Source organism: Corapipo altera, unplaced genomic scaffold (assembly GCF_003945725.1).
Source record: "Corapipo altera isolate COAL_440 unplaced genomic scaffold, ASM394572v1 1, whole genome shotgun sequence".
In the NCBI taxonomy this organism is placed as follows: domain Eukaryota; kingdom Metazoa; phylum Chordata; class Aves; order Passeriformes; family Pipridae; genus Corapipo; species Corapipo altera.
In genome coordinates this window covers 9,351,245-9,377,754 of record NW_020884873.1, presented here as the reverse complement: position 1 = coordinate 9,377,754, position 26,510 = coordinate 9,351,245, and the positions used below count along the sequence as shown (strand labels likewise).

Here is a 26,510-nt window from a genome sequence, read left to right as displayed (position 1 = left end):
AATGTTGAAAATCAGCTCAATACTTGGCTCTAACTTCTGCAGTTATAGCAGTATATGAATTAGTTGCCTAGACATCTTCTCTAGTGCACAGCAGTGTGAAATCCCTAACACACCATTCGTTTTTTATGATGCTGCATTTTGAATGTGCCTTTCTCTGTGTTTTGTCTTCAGTACTTGTTTGTCCTGGTTTCTTCAAACATGGTTTTTTCTCAGTGGGTCACTTTCTGCAAACTGTCTTGTTAGGTTAATTTGAGGTTTGTTCCACATTGGTATCCCTATACATATTGCAGAAATGGTAAAAAGCAGTGGATAAGGGGCATGAATAAGGTGCTTAAAGTGATAGAACTGTCTTTATACCTCACTAATAAGGTGTCATGGGTACTTTTAGGTCTCATAAATGCAGTTCTCTTGCGTGATTCCTCTGCAGCTCAAAACATGGGAAGTCAGCAGAAATATTAGCAAGCCCAGGTGCAAATGAGAAAAATTACACTAGATTTGTTTCTCACACTGTTTTGTTTCTCTAATGAGTTTATTACTCATAACATACCATTCTCATGGGCCTGAGACTTCGCAAGCTAGTTCTGCAGTTGATCTGTAATGAAGTCTTGGAAGGAGGATATCACAATATGCAATTTGTGATTCGAATTTATATTTACCAGCATTATCCCTATATTCACTTTGCCAACATTATGTACTCTATGAATTTTTACTCATTTTTCCTCTTTGTATAAACTACTTTTTAGAACACACCATTATTGGATGTTTTCTTCCTTTTTCCCTTTGTATAGCAGTCCTCTCCTTTCCACAGAACGGACTAAATATTAAGATACATAAAGCTTTGTGCATTTAGAGACAGACGGCAGCAAACCTAATGGATTTCAGTGATCCTTGATTCTCCCACATACCCCTTAGCTGCAATATAAGCAAACCTAAGCATCCCACAGCTTGGTTAGTCCTTCTTAGAGAAAGAAAAGGTGTATTTTAAATCTGATTCTATGAAACCATTCAGATGTGTTACTTGGTCCCCATGTGTAGATAAAGTTCACTTTATGGAATTTGATGCTGTCATTGTCTCCATCTCTCCTGTAAGGAGACTGGAGACAGTAAGCTGTACATGAGAGCTAGGTTTATGAAATTAAGTAAAATCCTCCCTGTTGCTTCTACATTTTCTTTTCTAGCCACGTGACTTGGTATACTACTCTGTAGTCTGTTGTCTGAAAGAGGAGTAAAGTTTAATCTTGAGTCAATATGAGCCTGAATTTACATTGTTTGTAGATGTGCTGATTGTACTGCTTAAGATGTAAATAAGGATAGAATCTGGCTCTATACAAATTTTATGTGTGCGCCCAAGATCAATGCTGTCGTGTTATACCTTCTGCAAATACATTTGTGTTTAAATGTTATATGCCAGTGACTTTAACAATTTGGCTGACCATACACTGGCAGCACAGAGATGACCACCCTCTGCTCTCTTGAGATCCCTTTTGCCTCTCCAGCTCAGTGAGAGCTGAAAATGCGTGGGGGACTGTTTGAGTGCTTGGTGAGCACAGGTCAGGAAGAAGGTCTCCCCGGTCATTTTCCTCCCCAGTCATTTAGTTTGGTTCCTGCAGTAACATCTGTCAGATCTCCAGGAGCAGATTTTTTTAGCCAGAATGGGAACATGTCAATGTAGGATGTCTATTTGTTTGGCCAGTGGTGGTCCTCAGACCTGCACTTTCCGTAATCTTGGTGCAGGGGATAACATGTTTTTTACTCCAATGTGCGTTGGGGACAGAGCAAAGTGGGGAATTGCTTTGAGTGGCAGATGAGTAGAGGAGGCAAAAGTGTGTAAAAATACTGAACTGGGACAAAGGAAGGTGACAGATACTTTCAGGCTCTTGGGGATAGTCCTGTGCTGGGCCAAGAGTTGGACTCGATGATGCTTGTGGCCCCTTCCAACTCAGCCTATTCTGTGATTCTGTGACAGCACATAAGGAACAAGCAGTAATCAGAGTTTGTGGCTGCTGTTTGATACTGATGTGTGTCTTAGATCTCGTTCACCTCCCTCTGTTCCTGTTGGGAAAGCTGTTGTTGATGCAGAGTTTTTGATACTGCTGAGCTGAAGGGAAGAGGACAGCTGAAGATGGGGCTGCAGCTAACCATGTCAGCTTACTCTTTTGTATGATTGCAGTCAAACCTTGATGTCATGGAGAAGAAAATCCAGTGGGTTTAGGTTATGTAGCTTTTACACATCGTGCAACGTCAGTAGAGCCAAGTGAAAAAAAGCGCAAAGTCTAGGAAATAGCCTATCTTAGAGAAAAAACGGTTCTTTTTTTAAAATATGATTTCCCTGCCCTATACAGGACCAGGAAAGCTCTTTCCCCAGAGTACTTTCTGTCCAGAGGCTCTCTCCTAGATGGTGCTTCCTAGACGGTAAGTGCATCCCCCTTGTCTTGTGCCCAGCTTGCTGCTTGCCTCTGTTGTGCATATGAAGGATAGTTCATCTGAGAGTATTAACTGTGGCGGGGTAACTTGTTCCTTCTCGTTACACTGAGCAGGTAAAAAAGGAGCTGAGTGACCCCCTTTCCCCTTTAAAAAGCAGAGTGGGTCCTTCATCTAGCAATCAAAATGTCTGCTGTAGCTTTTTCACCCCAAGGAGACATGCTCCCTCAAGGGAGGTTAGTTGGGTTTATTAGAGTCTCTGCTGTGATGAGGAGACTTAGTGCATGGCAATGCCTGAACTCAGAGTGCAGCTGACTGTGGCAATGTGCTGCTGCTGGTAAGGCTGTGCTCTTCACTCTGTAAGTTTGATAGTTTTTAGGCACTGTAGTGTTTAGGTGATGGAACTATACCTCCCTTTTCCTTGTAACGCTGCACTTCATGTAATTCCCAGGAGAGCTCCACTTGTATTTGACCCAGACTTTGTCGAAGCAGACGACTTATCTGGGCTGTACATCAGGCTCCAGAGCACAGAAATTAGCAACTGAAATGGATAGCATCTGCTTTTACAATAGCTTCAGCATGGGGAGGCTTAAATTTTTAATATTCTAAACAAAAACAAATTCTCCTTGGCAATTTCTAATCACTCTTCCTTGTCTCTCATGAGGGAAATTGATAAAAACATATTGAGAATCTGTTTGGATTTTGGAGAAAGCTGGGTGGCTAGATGCATTTAGTTTTTGTCTTTAGTATTTGATATTCTCTTGCAGTGCCAAAGCCTACAATGCTATATCACTATCCTCTTGTGTCAAAACTCCAGAGTGAATGGACCTGATTTCACTCACCAAACAAAATGCAAAGTAGATACAAAAAAAATTGCATCTGATGAAGCACACTGTACATAATAAAATACTTTTGGGCTTAGTAACATAAATTATTTGACAGTGGCAAATTCATAATATGTGCTTTATTTAGTGAATCTCCCCTGTTTTCATGTGTTTTTTATGAGTAGCATAAATTTTCCTTGAATATATTGTTAATTCAGAGCGAATATTTCTGGCCATGCATTTGATTTACCAAGAACTCCCAAGCATGGTATTGTTCTTTAGATTCAAAATTTGAATTAATCCTATTAGACTCATCAGTTTAATTATATGCTTGCCATACTCTCATAGGAACAGTGGAGCTTCTTCTGTCACATATTTTAATGTAATCAATTCTTATAAGCCTGAAATCCATTTAATACATTTTTAAAAATATTTATTTCAAATTAATATTTTCAGTGAGTACTGTTTCATTAAACCTCACCTTTAAATTCACCATTTAATGGGATAGGAATATCATAGAGTCATGGAATATTTATGGTTGGAAGGGACCTTAAAGATCATCTAGTCCCAATCCTCTCGGTCATGTACAGGGACACCTCCCACTAGCCCAGGTTGCTCAAAGCTTTATCCAATGTGGCTTTGAACACTGCCAGGGTTAGGGCACCCACAACCTCCCTGGGCAACCTGTTCCAGTATCTTGCCACTCCCACAGTAAAGAGTTTCTTCCTAATATCTATCCTGAATTTCCCCTCTTTCAGTTTGTACCCGTTACTCCTTGTTCTATTGCTACAATTCCTAATGAAGGGTCCCCCTCTGGCTTCCCGGTAGGCCCCCTTCAGATACTGGAAAGTTGTTATGAGGTCTCCATGCAACCTTCTGTTCTCCAGGCTGAACAGCTCAAACTTTCTCAGCCCATCTTCATAGGGGAGGTCCTCCAGTCCTCTTATCAACTTCATGGCCTTCCTCTGGACTTGTTCCAACAGTTCCATGCCCTTCTTATGTTGGGGACACCAGAAATGTATGCAGTGGTTCAGGTGGGGTCTCACATGAGCAGAGTAGAGGGGGAGAACCACGTCCTTTGACCTGCTGGCCATGTTCCTTTAAATGCAGCCCAGCACACAGTTGGCTTTCTGGGCTGAGTGCAAACTGCCGGCTCATGTTGAGTTTTTCATCAACCATTACCTACAAATTCTTCTCTGTAGGGCTGCTGCTCTCAATTGCTTCTGGACCCAAACTGTAGGTGGGCCTGGGATTGCTGTGACCCAGGTGCAGGACCTTGCACTTCGCTTTGCTGAACTTCATGAGGTTCTTCATGACACCTCTCAAGCATGTCAAGGACCCTCTGGATGGTATCCCTTCCCTCCACCGTGTCGACTGCACCACACACCTTGGTGTCATCAGTGAACTTACTGAGGGTGCACTCACTTCCACTGTCCATGTTGCTGACAGATGTTGAGCAGTTTCAGTCCCAGTACTGACCCCTGAGAAATACCACTTATATGGACATCATGAATTAATTAGGTTATGTTCTTGTGGGGCCACTTCACTGACACAGGGGTCGTCTTATGTAGTAGTGGACAAAACAGCCCGTTTGGGCCATGCAGTTCTGCTCAGACTATTTTCTTCACAATGGCTTTGTTGTTTCTCTGTCTTGCAGCAACTTCTGCTGATCGTTTTTACCGCATTGACAGATCTCAGGTAAATCTTTATTCAGTTATAATTTCTATAGATTTATTTTTTTTTAAAGCTTTGTCAAGTGCAACTTAAAACGAATTATCTGCCATTCCTCCTGTATATTCCAAAATGTTACCGACGTCTCATGAGAAATAGAGAAAATATTCTGGGCCATTTTTTAGTTGATGTAATTCACATTGCTTCAATGATGTCTTGTGTCTGCTGACCATCTGCCGTTCTGTTTCCTAACAATCTGATATAAAGATCAGAATTTTCTGCACTCGTCATCCTTATTGTCTTACTAAGGGCATCTGTGTGGCACCAGTGTATTCGCATTTATCTTTTCACTGATGCTTTTTGGCACCAGAAGCCTTGATCCTGTGTATGTGTCTGCCACCAAATAGCTATAGAAGTTAAGGTGATGTTACAATTTGAGAATTAGGAACAGAGCTGCATCAAATATTCCTAAAACAATATGTAGCTCTGCTGGATTCAAACCTGTGGCAGAGATTTGACAATCTGAATATGTTTTCTAGAAAACACTGAAAATTTTACAGGGCTTTTGGTGTTTCTGATTTGTGGCCAGAACGGGCCAGTTAGTGGCTCAGCATTACGTGCAAATTGTTGATTTCACACAGTGACCATTTGTATCTGGTCCCCCTGAGAACTGTGTAAGCTGTTTCTGAATCACATGAATGTATTACTGTTTCTTAATAAAAGCAGCTAGTGCTTTAGTTCAAGCAGCAGGAGCCGTGACTTTAGTTCAGAGTTTCCAGGTTCAGTGTCTGCATGTAGCCACCATGGGACTTCTTTACACACATGTTATACGTCTTTGTTTTCATGTTGTACTTCAGCATTTGGAAGGCATGGGTGAAGAAGATGCAGGTTAAACTAAGCAATCTGATCCTGTTTGGCTTATTCTGTATTTCTTTAATACTTGACACTGTACAGATGGTCATCTTTCTCTCCTACTCCTCCTGTGTTTCTGTGGGGAAAAGGTCAATACTGTGTGATGGTCCCAGCACACAAACAGTGGGAAGTGTCCTGCCTGTTTGCCTACATAGACAGGCCTACTCCCACTCAGTGTTTTTGTGAAGGACAATGAGCCTTCAGTGTCAATAACTAAAAGGAAGGACTAAGAAAGAAAGCTTTGTTAATGGAGATGTGAAACCAGAATGTACAAGCAGTAAAGATCTGGAAGAGTACCCCCAAACAATGAAAAGTTCTGTCAGCCATCACCGAATGAGACACCTTGAGTGTTGATCCTCGTTTCGAAATGCAGACCTCAGCTTTTTGGGTAGACCTGTAGTTTTCATCAGAATGACATGGAGTCATTGAGTAGGAGCCTTTTAAGTGTTGCTGTGACTGTGAAGCTTGCTCATTGGAAATCTTGTTTGGCTTGAAATCAATGAAATATTTATTAGTGACTTCTGTGGCATTGGTTTTAATGTGGTTGTATAAGTATGCATTTAAGTGCACAGAGTCCCCTGAATGCTCTTCAGAGACACTAATGTGCAGCCAGCTGGCTCTAGGGCAGGTGGGTGCTCTGAGAGATCAGTGATGCTGCAGGTTCATTATTTGTTGCTTGTATCACTCCAACAGGAACATTTGCACTTTGTGACAGAAATTTCGCAGGACGAGATTTTTATTCTGGACCCAGAGGTGGTAATGTCACAGCAGGTGGGGACACCACCAGGAATGCCTGATCTGGTAGTGGAGCAGGCCTCTGGGTGAGTACTGCTGGGATCGGACTTTTCATGGTTGTATTAGAGATAAGCGTCTCTTTATGGTCCCCTTTTCTGAAGGACTGGGAGTTGTGGGAGGGCAGATATTAGATGAGGAGCTGAGGACAGGAACAAATCCAGCCATGGTAATGACAGAAGGACAGTAGCATAATCCACATCTACTCCATTAGGCATCCTGGAGCACACAGCAGGGCTAATAGACTTCAGCACCTTTTAACCTCCTCTATAGGTCAAGATACCACTTGACTATCTGCCCTGTCATAAACCTATAATGATTGAGTTACAAACTCTCTTCTCTGTGTGGTTAGGGCTCTGATACCACTGCATAAGACCCTGAAACCCTTTATGTCTAAGTATGATGGTGAAGTGTCTGTTTCTTATCATCCTCTCAACAGACCAGAAATGCTTCTATTCATCTTTAGGAATCTTGTATTCGTAGTGAATTAATCAATTTAAACTTGCCATGGGCTTGAAAATACTGGGAACCACTAAGCATAAGATGGCTTCCAAGTGGAGTACACAGCTAATTTCTGAGGGGTGAATGCCTTTCTTTCCTTCTTATATCCCTAGAATATCAGATCGGTGGAACCCTGCTGTGCGAAAGAGGATGCTGAGCGACAGTGGCCTCGGCAAGATCTCCCCCCACTACGAGGTACCTGACAAACAAAAGGACGCCAGCCAGACACATATGCTGCAGTAAGAGCCCTCTGCATTTCTCTGCTTGATGACGCACTGTCACTGTCACCACAGCCAACTCCTGGTGTCTCCTTTAAGCATAATGAATTGTGCCGACTTGCTGAAATTACTGAAGTTCTTTTGCTACCTCTCTTTTGCTCCTCCCTTCTGTTCTTCCTCTTTCTCCACTATTGTATGTTCTTGCCTTTGCTTCTTCCTCTGTGGCACCCTGAACTCTTAATTAATCTAGATCCAAGGACCCTGAAAGAAAATATGTTATTTTGGGTGCCAAAATTTCCACCTAAGTTCTTGGCAACTGTTTAGGAGAAAGATCAAAGCATTCACCCTCACTGTAGCTTTGATACAATGTGACAAAGCAGAAACCTCTAGAACTGCAGCTTGTTGTCAAAGATATGGGCAATAGTTTTCATATAATCTTGAACCATGTAGGATGGCTAAACATTGGTTTTCTTTCTGATGATACCCCCATGGAGACTTCTAACACTGTATCCTATTTACCCTGTTCAGATTTGTATAAAAACATCTCTTATTCTGCCTGCCTGTTTTAGAAGTGGTTCTCAACTTTTTGGTCATTTCCCTTTAGATTTTCAGAACTATCAGTAGATCTATAATCACTACCAAAGTTTAGATGGGAAACACTTGTCAGAACTCTGTTGGTGACTTTGAAAGATTCCAGTCTTTTGGGATTGCTTCCCTTCCCCCGACCCCCTCCAAGTACCTAATGTATAATTATGTACATCACTTCTGATTTATGTTTCTAGTTTTACTGTATGGACATCCCTATGGACAGATATTAAAACTTAGTATAGAAAAATAAGGAATAGTGACCATGTGGTCCTTGTTTCAGATTTTCTTTCTGTCTGGATGTGTGTGGAAGGGTGTTGCAAAGTGCCTACAGGGCAGGCAGAGCCTACATTTTCCGGATAGATGCAGTGTGGATGGTAGACTGTGTAGCCATGTGGCTGCCAACTGGAAACTTTCCAGCAAACTGGAAACTGCTGTCAGGAGAAGGAGATGTCATGGTAAGAAAGGATGATCTAGGTAGCACTTACAAATGACAGGTTTTCTCCTGTTGCCCTGAGGGATTCTGGGTTAGTTCTTGGTACTCTTTGCAATGTGAAGAATGGTGAATTCAGGTTCACTTTTCCACAGACTGGAGTGGCAGGGCCCAAAATTTGAAGCTAACAAAGCTATGAGAAAAGTGATCCTTAGGCACGTCTAGGCAGTATGGAGAGATGGTGAGAACATGTGGACTAATTTCTAATTGGTAAAAGGAATGATTTGGATTACATCAGAGTGACTGGAAATGTTTGCTTAGCTGTAACAATTATGTTTGGTAGATTTATTAAGTACAAGAAAAATCAGCAGCATTGCCCAGAGTAAAGTGTATCTGTCACTGCCTGCTCTGAGGAATTGTTTTCTTTACAGCTTTTCTAAAAACTTTAATTGTTTTGGCTGAAATTTTTCATAGTAAGACTCCATCTTTGACTGTTTCTTTTTCTTGTAGTAAAAACTTGAACAAAAAAGTCAGTTCTTTCTGAAGGCGAGATTTGTGGGAAGTGTACTCCTTTAAATTACCTACTTTCAAATGAGTGAATAAATCCAGAGGTTGTTTCCTGAGACGTTTTAGTGCTGGTAGTGGAATGAACTGCATTGGAATGAAGTTTTGGAGGCTTGACATTTAATAAAATGTCATCATAATACCAGGGAGATGCCTTTCGCTGTCTTGAAAATTACTCCTGAGTTTGCCCTGCTGATGAGATTGTTCATGCACTTTGGAGACACCTCAGATTCAAGAGTTTTGCTTTCAAAAGTTTCTGTCTGTACATGCTCACAGAGGAGTTATGCCCCTTCTGTGCTTAATTCAGGTTGCAGGCCTGCCTACAGGGCTGAGGGAAGGGGGGCTGTGCTGCTCACCACCTGATCTCCAGAAGCAAGGAGAAAAGGGATGCAATAGTCGTGGTCAAATGGAGACATGCAGGTGCCTGGAAATCAGAATGGAAATAATGAAAAGCAAGAGGACATGGGACACAGATAGGTAAGGGAATAGTGAGACAGGCTAGAGGCACAGAGGAAGGGTCTGTGGCTGTTTCTCTCCAGAATCTGGAATTCTGGGTTTATGCAGATTATTCATTCCACAGGTGGGCAAGCTCTGAAATATGTTTAGACACTGCCTCATTTGCTGCCAAGATGGAAGGTATATAGTGAGTCAGGGGATCGTGGTGGAGAAAGAAAGATATTATTACTGTTAAGGCACTTGAATGCTGCTCTGGAGGACTGGTTTCTCTGCTCAACATCCCTGACAGGATTTCTGAAGGATGAAGATTTACAACAAACTTTTTGCAAATGGCCTGTTAACAGTGGGCTCCTCATTCTATGCATGTCCACTGTGAAGTAGCTTTGGTTCCTGGGAAGCCAGTACAAGGAGAATTTGAAAGAGAGTGAAGGGCTGGAAACCGAGAAATAGGCTTTCTGTTGCCTCAGGTTGTAGTACTAATATTAATGGAAGGTTTGTGCCTGCTTTCCCACCTGCAGAATACAGATAATATTGCAGCCTCACCTTAGAGGAGCAGAGTGAGGGTAAATTTCATGGCCATGAGAAACCTAGGTGCTATGGGGAGACACTGTCAGAGATGCTTAGCAGGAAATTAATAATTTTGCATTCTGCGCAGTCTTGGTATTGTGGAATAAATAAATCTTGAGGCTGTGCACTGCATATACAGAAGGATATCATTCAGGTCTCTACTTAAATACTCAGACAAGAGTCCAGAAGAAGAAAGTGAAGGGTGGCAATGTGATTTAAGGTTGTTGTGACATTTAATGCAACAGGGGTGGAGTATGATACTTGGGTGACATGAGCTGTGACATTTCCAAACTGTTGAATGTTTGAATTTGCAACCTAAAATAGTCTTTCTAACCTGGCACTTTAAAGCAAAAAAAGAAGTGCTTTAGAGAGCACTATTATGTTTTGGTAGCTGAAGTAGCTCAGAGGTTCTTTACAAAGATTTGTCCCTTCAGAAATTATTTTTCAAATAAAACTTGAGAAAAGGATTATAGCAAAATTTCTAAAGAGGAATGTGGCAGAGAACAGAGTGGACAATTCCTCCTGTGCATGGAGCTCTTATGGATCTTTTAAGAATCATCAGCGTCCAGTATTTTACATTTAGTCTGAAATACTGTACAGCATTTCCAACTCAAAGTGCATTATCCTATAGCCTAGGGCAAGTGTCAGGGAACTTGGTGTGAGAAAAAGTGTCATAGTTGACTTACTGGGAATGTTATCTCAGTGGTCATTTTTCTCCTAAACAGTTGGGAGTGAAACTCTTCAGGTATTAGGAACAGATTAAACCACAGCTGGTCATAATATAGCTGCAGGCTGCTTAGAGTGCATCTGTCATCACTATAAACACACATATATAAATATGTGTGTATATGCAGATGTATATATATAAAACCTCCTTGAGATGAAGTTATTATTTCTGACAAGTGAGGAATGTAGCTAAAAAGTCAAAGTATGCAAATAGAAAGATCCCTTAAATTATTTCAATAAATGGAAGCAGAGAAGAGAATATGTGATCTGAAAATAATAATAATGTTTGATGTTGCTTTTGATCACAAGCTATTGTGTCAAACTGTAATTTGAATATAATGGTTTTGAGGCAGGGTTCTTTCTGAGACAGAAATTATGCTTTTGTTTTCAATTAACTGTGCTTCAAGTTATTTTCAGCTGGCTTTTGATTAATGGCATTTTGTGTTTTGGTCCTTTTTTTGATAGCTCTTTGATGATATATGGAGTGGACAAGACACGAAACAGTGTCTTGATGCGATAACCAGGAGCTGGGACAGATTGTAGTTTAACAGGAATATCAATTAGTGTGAATGGTGCATAAAAAACCACAATAGGAAGACAATTTATTTGGACTAGAGGTATTTGTTCTTTAAAAAGCTAAATATGCTGGTCTGACTCCACTGAAACAAAGGAGCCTTCCTTTGTAGATGAGTGGGTTCATGCTAATTTTATCCTATGATAAAATGGTGCAGTGAGTTATGGGTGACCTCATGGCCTGCTGTAAGCATTTGTTGCTGGCAATATATTTCTCTTGCTAGTTATGTTTGTTACCCTGTTATGTGTTGAGAGCTGGAAAATGAAAAAAAATAAAAACCAGAACAGCATACAAAGATGAAAAGGTGACTATACTCTGGTAGAGGTTTAATCTATGGTTTTTAATTGAAGTAATTAATTTCCCCATTTTTGGGGGCAGTAATGAACACTTTTCTAGCAGCTGTCCAGCTGTGATGGCAATGTATTTCCAAAGCTGCTAGCTGCATTGGCTGAATCAAGTGCATGGCTCGTGAAGGGTGGGTGAAGGTTGGCCAGAATGCCATCTGGTCTTGTCAGGGAGAGGAAGGAAAAATGCCTATAGGTGCTGGAAGATGATTGCAGCCCTTTACACTAAATAGACATTAATTAGCTAGTAATACTATGCAGGCATTGCTTTGTGAGGCAATAATAACCTAGCTCCTCAGAGGGAAGAAGAAAAAGGCTAAATGCCAAGTGTTTTAACTCAACCACAAGAATCAGATCATTGCCTAGGAAATCAGTGTGACAGTGCAGATGTTACAAGGTGGTTTAGGGTATTTTTTAAGAGAAATCTTTGTGTAGTACAAGATGAGAAGAGCATCACGTATACAACTTTGAATGTAAAAGGGAGAAGGAATGCTCTTTTAGTGAAAGTTTAGAAAATATAAAGAGATGATTCAGAACATGGTAGGCAGGAGCTGCCTAGTGACAATGAGCCTTTAAAATGTCAAAGGTTGGTAAAAACTTGATAAATCCAAGGCTTTTCCCCAAAACTCTTCCACTGGGAAACTCAGCATCAGCTCTTAAGTAGGCAGAGTAGTCTGACCTGGTGTTTTTGACAGCAAAATCTGAATTAATTTTCAGGTTCAGATTTAGTGCAAACTGCATTTATCAGATTAAGCCACAAGAGTGAATTGTGTATGTTTTAAGCAGGAACTTGTACACCTGTACAAATTACTTTCCATTGCCCAGATGAGGCTCCATGAGTACTGATTGCTTTCAAACAAATCTTATTTTAGTGAAGGCATAAATCACCATCTCACCTTTATTGTACACTTCTGTGTAATCTTTATAATAGAACTAGGCCATAACAGAGCACAGGGTCTGTTTTTGCTCAACTCTCCCTTTTCTTTCTCTTCTGTTGTCTTAGATACTTTAACAAATAGCTTGCAAGGCATCATTCTTACTACCTGAAAGTGGAGCTTGAGAAAGGTTTGCCTAAAGTAACTCCCTGCCTCTTGCTAGGAAAGGAATGTCAAAAAGAAGGGGTTGTTTAGTAAAAGGGAAGATGTAGACTCAAAGAAGAGGGAAAGCAATGCAAAGAGGATTGAGAATAAGTCAGGAAAAGGTAAACGTGGGTTAAATAGGGAAAGAACTTTGAAGAAAGTAAAGAAAAATAAATTATAAGAATATAGCAAGTGGATAAGAAATTGAAGGGAAAGCAAGTTCTCTAAGTGAGATTGAGTGCAAAAGTGATGCATTTCAGTGTGGGTCCTGGTCACGTGTTTTTAGAGCTCTTACTGTTGTCAGCATAATGCAGTCATAATACTTACACTTTTACACACATCCCAGATAGAGGCTACAGTTTATCCACCATTAGGAAAACCTTTTTTCAGTTGCTACTGTAAATCTCCCCTTACCCCCACTTATGGAGAATTTCTTGACAAAGATGGAACCTGTTAATTTTTTTACACTCTGGTGCACAAGTGTGGTAGATAATAAATGCCATATATTTTATGGTCCTGTTGTGAATATTCTCTTCATATACTGCAAGTTTTTCGCCACCTTCATTGGTTTTGGAGATTTTTAGTGGAGAAAAAAAGCAGTAATTATTGGTTTCCTTTGGAATTCTACCTTGAAAATATGTGCCTGTGGTTCTGAAAAAATTGATTACTACCCTGTCTCATTCCTTTAAATGTAACAATGAAAATCTCACAGATTTTTGGCTATATTTAAATAATTTTTTTGAAGCTTCTCGCCATCCACAAAAAAAATTTCAGCCTGACAAACAATAGGAAGGCTCTTAAAAATGGTGGATCTTGACTGAAAAAAAGGAGTGTAATTTCTCTCAGAAATCTCTGTTTTTAAAGTCTGTTCCAGAAATAGATTGAATTTCTTCATTTTTTTCTGTATAGCCAGTTCAGTAATGAGCTACTCTAAACCAGTATAGTTATTTTTATTTTGTGGCATAATCACTGAATACAAGAACAATCTGTAACATCACAGACAGAAATAATTCCCAGTGAAATTCATACTCTCTCTATATCAACAAACAAAAGTCTTGCTTAATGCTCTGTGCTGCTTTGCAGCCCGTGGGCTTTCAAAAGTTTCTGTATGGACACCTACTGTTGCTGGTATCTGTTACTATTTGGAAGCTAATTTGAGCTTTCACAATTTTTCTAGAGGAACCTTTATTTCTCCTTCTGGAGCTGCTTATTATACAGCAAAACCAAGTACAGCTGCAGATGCAGAATATATACAGATTTGTCAAAAGATCTGTCATGTACCTGGAATTAAAACTTCTTCCTGGACAAACGTTAATTCACAAGTTAGTTTTGAGCCTCTATCATATTTCACCTAATCCATGTCCACCTCCCCCAAGCAATATCTCTATTTCTGGTGATGTTCATCCCTGTCATGACTGGAAGATGGGACTCCTAGAAGATGTGTTACTGATTAGTAAACACATCTTAACTCAACTGTAGAAGAAAGGCAGGGTTGGGAGAGGAAAACAATGTTAAAATGACAGAGGATGGAGAGGAATGTTCATACCAAAATACCTTTGCAAAGACTGGCGTGGCATGAGGTATGCTTGTGGTTTATCCTGAGTGAGGTAAACATGAAAACAGGTGTTCTCAGCTCAGGATTCAAGAGGCTTTGCATTACTTGAGTCATGTTGGTACCATCTCAGGTGTGGTTCCAGGCAGGCAAAGACCCTGGCATTTTGCTCTTTTGTCTCAAGGCACAAAAGCAGGACAAGGGAAAGTGTTGCCACTATAGTCCCTGCTTGGTCAGGGGATGAGTCATGGCCCTATGGTGATTGCACCCACCAGAGCTGAGGGACCTCTGCAAATAGTGAGAATCAGATTGTTCTGGGAGCTATTCAACACAAACTTTCAGCAACTTCTGGTGCCACCCTTAAGTAATTGAATACAGGCAAAACTTTGTTTAATCGCCCTTTCCTCTGTTTTAATTAGTAGAATTTTTATGTCACTACTACCAAAGTCTGGCCTTATGTAGAGAGAATTGGAGTGCAGAAAATTCATGGGTTTTACTTATTAAAATTTTTGCAACAGTCACTAGTATTTGGTACTTGTACATCATCCTGACAACCCCTATCCCAGTAATACTGAGCTTTAAGACTGACTTTCGCTTCTGCTCTTGTTAACTGTAATTGGAAAAGGAAGAAATAAGAATTTGGTTCAGATTTGCACGTCTGTGGCCTTATTTTTATATGTTAATACAATGCAAAGGGTGTTGTTCTCTTCAAGAATGAAGTCTTCAGCCTTTGGTGTTGAGATGCCTAATTACTAAGGGGTTTTAATAACAGTAGGCACATCTGATGAGGTGGTTTATGTATCTACCCCTTCAATATGTGATGGAAATTGAGTACATCCTGTACTGTATCCTGGAAGATGTTTTTATTCTCCTTGGTACTTATAACCAATTAATTTTATTATTCAGCATTTAGCTCCCCAGAGTGGATTGGGTGGGATTTTAGCTTCCTCTTTTCCCACCCACCTGCCCTTGAGCCTTCAGCATGAGGGCTCTTAATGACTTTGTGGCATCACAACACCTGAGGCACAGCTGAGGAAATTCACCCTGATGGCAAATTATTTTGGCAGACAGTGACAAGCAAAACACTCTCACACACCATGAGACTACAAATTTGTTTCTTTAGAGAGATCTTGCCTCTAGACTGACATTCCACTTTCCAAAAGGGGAATGCAAGCAATCCAGCTCTCCTCTTCTCCTTGGAGCAACTTCAAGCAACAGAATACACATGTACTTGACAAAGGAACCATCTTACTTGAATATGAAAAACTCAACTATCACCTAGCTTGAAAACGTTTTCTGAATAGTTCCAATAGATAAAGGGGTGGCAACGAGTTTTCCACGTGGAATGTAAGGGTTTTTTTATAATTTGGGGTGCATTTAAGGGAGAAAAATTTATGTTGACAGAGTAGAGATAGCTGGGTGCCTTGGTTTTCCTTAAGTGCTTTACTGTAACAGCGATATATCTGCTTTCCACTCTCTAGCTGATAGCCAAGACTGAAGCAATAGAGTCTCTTTTCTCTTTTTCTGTTACAACTCTATCCTTTTCTGCCATTGGCTTCCATCCTTGCTTGCTTACTTTAGCCCTAGGTTTTCAAAGCAGAATCTTCACTGAGGAATAAAACAGCTTTACAGCAAAGAAGACAGGAATACATTAAGAGGGTAACTTCCTGTCATTTTGTTTTCTGTTTGTCTGGGTAAAAGAAAATGACATTTGATAGTTTGATCTTTAGGGCCTACTGCTTTCCTGCAAGCATTGGACATGTGCTCCTGCAAGTGGCAGGAGAAGAGTAGACTGAGTGGATCTGATGATGCCACTGTTGAATGGGAATATCCCTCTCTCCAACTTTATGGAGTGTAAAGAACAGACCTATGGTCCCCAAGTGACATTAAGGCACTGGAAGAGGGGTTGGATGGATTTACTGGGGTGATAAAGGATGATTGACAGAATGAAAGTATGTATTCTTCTGGGCATACTTTAAGCACTGTTATAAATATAGGGTGAATATTCTCCAGCATGGCAGACTTACAGTCCAAAAAAATTTGGAAAAGTAGTGTACCTTGTAGTTTTAGATAATATGTGTATCTGTATTTCTGTGTACTTGTTACTTATTTGTAAGAGTTGAAGTAAGAAAAAACCCGAACAACAAAAACTAAAACCCAAACATCCCAGTCCTAGTTTTCTGAGCACTGCACAGGAATAGCAAGCCTGTGTCCATGTGCTCTGTCCCTGCCATAAGGAGCTGCCATCTGCTCAGAGAGGAGAGTGGTTCTTAATGTGTTCTCACTCAGTACCAAGCTGTCTTATCAAAGCCAAAACTAGTGAGCTTCAGAGCCCTGATACGAAATACAGTCCTGTACATATGTTACACACACATTGGACTACAGAGTGTGTTCAAGCTTTCACACTTGGACTTCTCTTAATATGCATTCAGATTGCATTTTTTAATACCTTGTTCATATTCCTAAGTTCTGTTTTAACAGGCTTGCAAAGAGAATAGAAATGTAGTTTGGAAAAGTAAGTGCTCTAAACTATCACACAGAAGTATTACTTTGCCTGAGTTAACAGTGTCAAACTCAAAAAAGTCAAACCTTTGCTAATTTTCTCAAATTCTTCCGATATCTTCATGCTTGTGTTTCATCTGTGGCTGAAAACTGGGAAGTGTCAAAAATACCATGCAACAAAAAGCAAATGACAAAGGATAATTACATGAAAATAGGTCATCTTTTGAGGTTTGCGGTTTAGTATTTTAAACTTGCAAATTTTAGAGTATTCGGGTGAGATTAGGAACAATATTCTGACATGAGCCTTCACCTGACTCATGGAATGAAAAATGAGATTTTGCACTGGGGCTACTTGAAAAATTCACTTGTGAGCTGGTTTTGCTTGGTGGAAGTGTGCATGGAAGAGGTTTATGTCTTCTGGAAAACATTGCTTGAAACAGAAAGTACCCATGAACATGGGTTGGGTTTAGTGTTCTTGGGTTGGGGAGAGCTTCTCTGGTTCACTTGGGAACTGCTGAGGGAGTGTGTTTCCCGGGTTGTGTGTCCTGGCATGGCTGCTCAACAGGGAGCTGCCCTTGCTCTTCCATGTCTGGGATGAGTGTCGTAGTCCCTTGGCTACAGGCTTATATGTCAGGGTGTAGAAGGTAGAGTGTCCTCTTAAGATGCCCACCAAAGGACTTCTTGGGTGAGAGGAGAAACTTCTGCAAGCTTAAAAGCATTCATATTGTCCTTGCTTGTCTTCTGCTCCTCTGCTCTAGGAAAGGAGCACTAAACCCCACAGCTTTGTCTCCGTAGCTGAGACAGAGGGAGTGTTTAGCAGAGATGTGTGCAAGGGAGGGAAATACAGGAGGAGTGGGGCCATAACACATAGCCCTGCTGAGGTTCCTGGCAGTGTTGATGCCCATGGGCAAGCAGGGACAGATGGACCTGGCTAAATTGTGCCAAGAGCTGAAATCAGAGAGACAGAGGTGGCTTGGAGCCAGTGTAACCCTGACTCCTAGATTACTGTTTCTGTGCCAGGCATCCAAAAGTGCAGCACAAAACCGTATCTGAAACTCCCATTAGAAGTTTTATTCTCCATAAATTAGTCTATAGAAGGAGTGTAAATGGCTTAACAGTTCTGCTCTGCCTAGGACATGTGTGTGTTATGCATATTTATTAAGGGGGTTTTTTTAATTTTTGGGTCTTTTTTTTTTTAAAGATAGTAAGAAAGTGAGGATTTCTTAGCGCTTAGAACTTTGTGAAAATCAGGCCACTTATTTTTGGACATAATTGCAAGAATTTGTTTCTGAGGGCTTCTTGTGTTACAGGAACTAAATGCTATTTATCAAAAGTGACTGGTTTGTGTTGCTGCAACAAACAGACCATTTAAAGTAGCTTTTAGATTGTTTAGAAACCCAAAGGGGCCCAAAATTATTTGAGTAGTACCTCAAGATACCAAGCAGCTGATGTGCTTCACCTCCATCTAAGCCTGAGGGCCAAGTGGAAGTATGTCTTGTGAACCAGATTATATCTGATGTACTTGCATTGTGGCTGTCATGGTGTTGTGGTTGGAAAAATAATTTCTTTCTCTGAGTTAAATAAAAAACAAAAGTCATAGCAAAATGACCTCTGTGTTAATCTTTTCCCGGAAAAAGTAAAAGTCCACTGATTCTTTGCTGAGGAAAGAGGCCAGATGTTTTGTTACCTAATTGCACCTAATACATATTTTTCATTTTCATGCAGAATGCCATGGAAGTGCATAAACCTAGCCCCTTTAGTCTGTGCTCCAGGTATTCTTAATAATGACCTCTGTCAAACAACATTCAGTCCCTTGACAGTCAGTTTGTTGTTTCACCAAAGCATTACATTGTGTGGCTGGATCTTGCTTTCTTTTAGGGTTAGAGCCATATCAGCTACTGCTTTTCCTTTACCTTTGACACCTAAGCTCATCAGGATGTTGTTGGTTAGGTCGGGGAAGATTTTGAAGATTTAATTCAAATCTGGAAATGGAAGAATAGCATTTCAAAGAAGTTGGGATTAGGCCCTCTTGTTTTGCATTCTGCTGAGATACTTTGGTTTCATGTGATAAGAGAAAGAAAGGCCAAGTATTTAAAACAAGAAACCGAACTAAAAACCAAAACCAAACAAACTAATCACCCTAGAGTGATCATGCTGCTCCTCTGGAAATACCTTCTTTTTCAACTAATAACAAGCCAGCTTTCTCAATTATCTTATTCAAGATGAATGTGATAGAACATTTCTCTATCCCTCTTTTTTTTTCCTGTTTTTCTCCTTTTTTTTTTTTTAATTTTGAATTAACCTTAAGCATGTTTGGGTTTGTATCTGATTTTGCAACAAAACTTTTATTCCCTTGTTAAAAAGCAATTCCCAGACAACTCCTCTGGGTGTCAGTACAACTTCAGGTATAGCTGTATTGTGATGTTCCAAACCTTCATTAAATCATTCCACAGTGGATAGGGAAATGGTAAGAGATAAAAAGTTAGATAGTAATGAGAAAAGACGTGACAACAAAAGGGACACAGACGTGCCTTAGACCCAGCAAGGAATACATCTGAGCTGCCCTGGTTTCCTTAAGAAACACCGAGTTATATTCCATATGTTGGACTGTTTGTGAACAGCCTGAGTACAGGTAGACACTGAGACTGCCCAAGGAAGTCACAGAGAGGCTAGAAAGAATATGGATCTTTGCCTTTAGCAGAATTAGAAAAAAGTAGGCTCTCCAGAGTGTTGCTGTAGGTTACAGGATATGTCCAAACAGATTTCTGCAAAATAATAAATAACTTGAACAGAATTTCTTAGATTCAGGGAGCATAACTGGTCAGCATTTTCCCATGTGTGTGAGACAGTATGGCTATTGTCTATGAGAAATATTTGAGAAGAAAGAATGACAGGAAAAGTGGAATAGTAAAAATAGAAAGCTTTGCAGAGAGACTCGAAGAGCTGCAAAAAATTTGGGTTGGGAAGGACCCCTGAAGGTCATCTAGTATGAATCCTCATTCAAAACAGATTCAACTAGATGAATTTGTTCAGAACCTTGTCCAGATGAATTTTGAATATCTGCAAAACTGGAGATTCAATAATCTCTCTGCACAGCCTCTTCCTCCATTTGATCATCCACATGGTAAATTTTTTTCCCTAACATCCAATCTGAATTTCCTATATTGCTTCTCCTCTTCTTTCTTGTCTTCTTTATACCTTCCCATTAAGTAGTTGAGGGCAGCAGTTAGACTTTCCTTAAACTTTCTCTTCTTACTGAATGAACTCAGCTCCCTCAGCCTCTCCTCATATGTCTCTCCTCACATGCCCTCACCATCTCTGCAGCCCTTTTTGGAACTCAGTCCAGTTTGCCAATGTCTGTCTTGTTCTAAAGTCTCACAAGCACTGAGTAGAGGGTCAAAAATCACTTCCATCTGCCTTATGACTGTGCTTTTGCAATTCCAGCTCAGTGTGTCACTGGCCTTTGCTGACACAGGAAACTCTGCTATGTACGTTCAACTTGTACTCTGCTAACATCACACATCCTTTTCTGAAAAGCTGGTTTTCGCTGTTAGACCTCCCAGCCTGTCTTATTGCATGAGTTTATTCCTTCTGAGGTGCAGGGCTTTGCATTTGCATTTCATGAATTTGCTAGCTTTCTGTATTTCTCCAGCCTGTGATGGTCACTCTGAGCTGGGAACGTATAGGGTCAAAGTGTGAGGAAGGTCTCAGTAATTCTTAGGCTTTTCTTCTTCTTCAGGTGCCATGGCAGTAAATGGTCATGCCCAGACTGAGCATCATCTGGTCAGGGACTAGGAAAGCAAGTAGTTCTGCCTTTCTACCAGTAAAATATGATACACTGTCTGCAACTGGGTCTACAGGGGACTCATAATCGCAGAGGCATTGATACAGATAGCTGAATGAGAGGGTTTCCTCAACTTTATTTTAAAAATACTTAATGCGCTAAAAATTTTCTTCATTTGCAATCAGGGAATATGTGAACAAATCCCAAGAGGAATGCCACTTTTGATTCTGAGGAGATGTACATGTAAAATGAGAAGGAATGGGTTTAATCTGACAGGTCTTCCTCTCCCCTTATCATAGACAGCTGTTGTCAGACTGAATTAGAAAGTTTGCAGAAATACATTGCTTAAGCAGGAAAAAAGGGGAATGTTCATAAAACCCTGCAGAATCTGCACACAGATTGTTATTTGGCCCTTAAATATTAAATGACTGGTTTTAAATAGGCCTGGTGCAGATGGGTTTTGCCACAGGTTTATTGATTAAAATAGCTGCTTTACATCAGCTCTAAGTTTGTTTCTCCAGAGGCTTTTGTCTTCATAAATAATGTACCCATTTGCTGAAATTTTGTTAGAACTCATCTGCTGAAGACCGGCTGTATATCTCTAGGTTGCTAAGCCTCAGTTGACTAGGCTCAAAATTGTGACAGTCCCTGCACTTACCTTCTTAGAAATGAACATTTCCTCTCCTACCCATCTAGTGCTGATCAAATCTAGTGCTTGCACATTAAGAGAGTGCACTTGGAAAAAGCTCTGATTGTGTTTGGCTGTTTGGGAAAGGCTTGTATGATACAGAAGGCTGCCTTGGCTGTACTATCCAAATGCTGTAAGAATGAGTGGAAAAATGTCAGTGAGGGTTGGATTGGACCATTAATTTTGAAACCTGTTTTAGATGGGCATGTTTCATGCCTTCAGTGTTTTAAGACTTCCAGTTTGCTGGATATGTCTAGTGTGTGTATGATTAGGGTCTTTTTACACTATTATTATGGCTTTTTTATGCCTTTCTAAATAAGTGTACCTCGTTTTCTAGGAGATGCTTGTGCATTTTGTGTTATGTTCAAAGAGTGTTTCTTTGCTTGTATAGGGGATGGTGGAACAGACAATGCACAGCTTCCCCTTGCAGACTGAGGCTTGCAAGTTCTGTTATCCCTCTGACTAGAGTTTGCCACTCTGCAACAGGAGAACACTACTGCAGGACCCATAAGAAAGGAGGTCTATGACAGCACAGAAAGCAAACAGAGGTGTTAACATGCTTTTCTTCCTCCTCCCTTCTGCTCCCCTTCCCTATCATAGAAATATTTGTCTTTGCTTTAGCTATCCACTACTACAATAGCTGTTCATTAAACCAGAGCAGGAGGAAGGTCAGAGTAATGCCTTCGATGAAAATATGTGAAATTAGGCTTCCCTGTCTCATTTGCGCATGAGAAAATATCATTGTTGGTAGAAGAGCTAATTGAATTTCATGCATCTGGAAATGTAGCCAGTCGCAGACAATCTGGCCTGTCTTTACTCTTGGGGAGATGGTAAGCCTTTCTTTCTACAAGTTAATTTTACACCAAGACAAAACCAGAAAAAAGTAACAGTTGATACCAAGAACAGGATATTGCAGGGCCTGAACTTTTGCCTGAATATTTTTTCTGTTTTGTTTAACCAAATGAAAATCTCTTCAAGATGTCATTTGGCAAAGTGTTTTGACCCAGGTGAGATCCCAGATCTTGACAGTATATTAGTTTTTCCCAAAGTATCTCTGACTTGCCTCTTTTTTTTAAGGCATGGAAGTCGTGAGAATGATAACTTGCTTCTTTATGACAGTAAAACACGCAGCTAGAATCATACTAGGAGGGTAGCTGACAGGCACTAGATAGATGGTTACTCTGTGGATGTTAGCAGCTGAGAATCCTCCCTTCTTGGGACACCTGTCTGGTGACCAGTGCTGCCATAGTATATTTCTCACACTTCTAACAGACCTGAGAGAAAGATGTGTGACCGGAAATATGAGCATCCACTGGATTTTTTTTCCTGTCAGGAAAGCCCCCTGTGACTGTGGAGTGAGTGTATGTGGTTTAGAGCAGGTCATTACACTTTCTTTCTTTCCTCCCTTAGAGCCTGTCATGAGCATGGGGTAGACTAGTCAATGCATAAAATGCCCAACATGATTAGTATGAACTTTTCAGCAGTCTCACTTCCTTCCATTATGGCTATGAGCACGAGTCCCCATAGTGTAGTTAGGCCAATATTTGAGCAGTTAGGAAAGCCTCCCCCATGCTAAATTGTATGGCCTGGAACTGTAGGGGGATGTTGAAAGTCCTCCCCACTCTTTGCCAAAATACTTCATATGTGTAGTGAACAAAGAAAACCTAGTTTATTGGGGTTGAACTTCTGGTGTCTCCAGTGGTGGAAGCTCTTGCTGAGGCTTTTCCTGTGGTTGAGATATTCGAAACCTCTCTTTGTGGCTTTACTGCTACATCAGAAAGTTTGAGCTTATGCTGTTGTGTTTCCTTGTGAAAGCAGATATTGACTCTCTAGCCCCTCTGTTAACAATGGATAACATGAGCCAACAAGCTCAGAGTTTATTAGGGTAAGACAGGGAGGTGCGTATGTACATATCAAGAGGCTGTGGTTTTATAAACCTTATTTTCTCAGGATGCCAGGCTACATGGTTCCAAAATATGCTTGATGAATCCTTTCAACTGAAACCACTGATAGTAGCATCAGTAATTGTGTTAGATATCTTCCTGTTCAAACATTGTGTTCAAGGCATGCAACTAAACAACATTGCAGTAGTATTTTTAAAAATATATAATAATTTTAGGCACACTAAATATGGATAAATATGTTTTTCTTCCTTCCTTTCAATCAATATTTTAATTGAAAAGGCAGTGGTGTTTTAATACCGTCTTTCATGTTGTTGATGCTTTAAGGAACTAATGACACCTGTTTTACCAAGCATAAAGAGGAACCAAATTATAGGATAATGTGTATTGGTTATTTTATTGTTTCAAATAAAGATCTGAAAGGTGATGAAACTGTGCAATTAAGAAACAAAACAAAGGAATAAATTCTGCTGATGCTGTGGGATACTGCATTAGCAATGGGTGGAGAGTTAGGATACATTAGCTAAGGAACCTGGCATGACTCCCGCATGTAAAAATATTTTTAAGTGCCTAAAAATTTCCATCACTTGTTATGACCCATTCTGCACTGTTTAACCTTGTAGGAAACACTGTGTGTTGAGTTTTGATCTTCAGAAGGGCTACTGCTAGAGGTTGTGGACAAAGGTCTGTAACTAACTGGCCAAAGCACTCCTAGTTATGTGTGCTAAATCCTCCAGTTACCTGCATTTCTGCTGTACTTCCACAGACACGGCTGAAGTGCAAGGGCAGAACTGCCCTGGTTGGCAGCAGAGCAGGATGCATGCCTAGGATGTTCAGTAGCAATTGGAGACTTTAATGGCTGTAGAGGACTAATTAATTCTGATCCATACAGACACATTGGCTTCTTGTGCAGTCAGAATCTCAATTAGGCAATCAAATTTTTTCCTTTCACAGTGACCATTGCTCCAGCTGTGCTGTAACTCTTTCCTCTCTGTATCTGCCAATCTTTCTCTTTTTTAAAGCAAAGAAAATGGTATACTTTGTCAGGAAAGTTTCCTTCTTTTCTTTCCGTTTGTTCTGTTTGCATCTATCTAGATATTTGCGTATCTGGTTCTGATGTTCTATAATCCCTCAACCTTCATTTTCAGACCCTTGTTATGAAATGAGATCATGACTCCTTCCTCAGCTTCTTTATTCCTCCAACCCAGGGTTTCTAACCCTTCTTTTCCCCCCTCCAACCCTCAGCCCCTGCTGAGTCAGTTAAATATACATGTGCTCTTTTCCCCTTTGTTCCTTCTTTTCCCTTCACCCCTCTGCGGCTGCTTTTTTTATGTCAGCTTTGATCTGTTTGTTGGCAACACTAACATTTTTAAATCTTTTGTAATTTGTTATTTTTGTACATTGTTGTAAAATTAAATATCTTGGAAAGGAAACATGGGTTGCCCCATTCACTGCAGGAACAAACCCATTGTTACCTGGTTGGGAAGGCTATGTATGTAACTGAATCTGTGCTGGGGAAGTGCTGAGGCAATGGTCCAGTCCACTGCATGCTGTCAATCTGGTTTAAATAATGAAGGTATATCCCATAATCATCTATACAGTTAGGCCCAGTTTTGCTAAGCCAGGCTACTGCAGCAAAAGGGAAAATGAAGGGTCAGTACTTAAGCCTCTTTATGTTCCTTTGTTGTGCGTGGTGACCAAAACCATGAGAAACGTGATCCTTTGTGATAAGAACTGTGACACAAATCCCTGGAATTCAGTGAGGTTCTTCTGTTTATCAGCAGGGGCACTGAGAGGTCCCTCATGTTTTAAAACCCTTCACACTCTTGAAGTATTATCAGAGGTTTTATCCACAGGTTAGGGTATCCTATAACTTGTGTTGCTGCTGGTATGTTTCTGTACCTACATCTGTTCCAGACTTTTTTTATTTTTTTATCTCTTCTGTTGCTTTTGTGAAGATGATATGAACTGTTATTAATTATGACTAGTGTTTTATGCAAGCCACTACACTGACTTATGGTAAAAAAAAAAAAAAAGCCACTGTAATGACTGTGAGTTCCTGCTGAGATGTAATTTCCTTGACCACCGTCAGTTGAGAGGTTTTCTCCTGGCAGTGACAGTAGTAGATGAATTTTTTGCCAAGTATCTACAGACACTCTTGGCATCAGTCCTCAGGGACATGACTCCATATGGTCACTCTGGCCTGCAGAACCTGGTGCTAAATTAGATCTCTGTCCTTTTCAGCTCTATTTTTTTTTTGTCAGATGCCTTTCAATCCTCTCTTATAAGAAATAAAGAATAAAACCTTCAAATTAGTCCATATCCCATTCTCCACACTGAGAATGAACTTTATTTGTGGCCTTTTTTTACCAAAGATTGACTGGATTTTGTTGTTTTGTTCCAGGTCACCAGTTTCTTCAGAAGATCAAGGTAAGATCTGTTTTATTGATACTAATGGTGTATTAAAAATGAGACCAAAGAATAACTAGTAAGCTATATTTTAACACCCTCATGGTGGAGAAAAATGACTTTGTAAAAATGAAACTTTGATCTTGATCAAACTTTGCTCACCCCTAGACATTAAGTGCTTGATCATTTAGTTGATTTAGTTGGGACTGACAGAAGTTAAGCCAGTGTTATTTGTGAAATCAGTCTTACTTAATCAAATGGAACAATTGCAAGCATTTACAATTTATTCACCCAACTGTACAGGGCTTCACCTGTGGAAAATGACGTGTGGGCTTAAAGCAAAATATATGTTTCTTGTAAAGATAAGTGCCTCTCTTATAACTCTTACAGGACGGCATCTTTGTAGCTGAAAGGAGAGTCTATTGTGTTTTAAAGTCTTGAACATACATTATCTTGTGTTACCAGTAAAGTGAGTTTGGTAGGACAATATGGAATTTAGCACAGCTAGGAGCTTCTACATGTAAAAATCTTACAGTTTAAAGTAGCAAGTGTTGCAGGTTATGGTAATATGCTTGCACAGAAGGAGACTGAAGGATCTGATCTTTACCTATGGACTGAAGAGGGAGTTTGAGGTAATTAACTGGTTAATAACTTGACCAACTTAAGTTCTTAGAACTAGGTGCTATAAATATCCCTCTACAGTACATTAAAGTGTGGTTGCATTGGTACTGAAATGAAGACATACAGTAAGGGGGGGTGGTAATTGCATTGGCAGAGTTGCATAAGGAAGGGAGGAAAAAAAAAAGGAGACTGACTGCAAGGAGAAAGTTCATCATGTAAATCTGAACTGGGAATACTATTTTGGGCCTAAAAAGAAATAAATATCTATTTTCTTCTGGCATTCAATTTGTATGCAGTCATACAGTCCGCAAGTTTTCTGGCCAATGTAATAAGTATTATTCAAGAAAGGTCCAGATGGGAATAGTAAGGACTGTTGCAAATGGAGA

The 26,510-nt window shown here is 40.2% G+C and overlaps 1 protein-coding gene across 5 annotated transcripts in view; it reads left to right on the top strand.

The window, feature by feature from the left end:
- DGKI (diacylglycerol kinase iota) overlaps positions 1–26,510 on the top strand; it is a 207,208-nt gene that overhangs the window by 150,319 nt on the left and 30,379 nt on the right. For all 5 annotated transcript variants that reach the window (XM_027660011.1, XM_027660001.1, XM_027660005.1 and 2 more), the window contains 5 exons: positions 2,343–2,412; positions 4,903–4,943; positions 6,522–6,649; positions 7,235–7,360; positions 25,499–25,524. In XM_027660011.1, the coding sequence (XP_027515812.1) occupies positions 2,343–2,412; positions 4,903–4,943; positions 6,522–6,649; positions 7,235–7,360; positions 25,499–25,524 (391 nt within the window). The remainder of the gene's footprint in view (positions 1–2,342; positions 2,413–4,902; positions 4,944–6,521; positions 6,650–7,234; positions 7,361–25,498; positions 25,525–26,510) is intronic.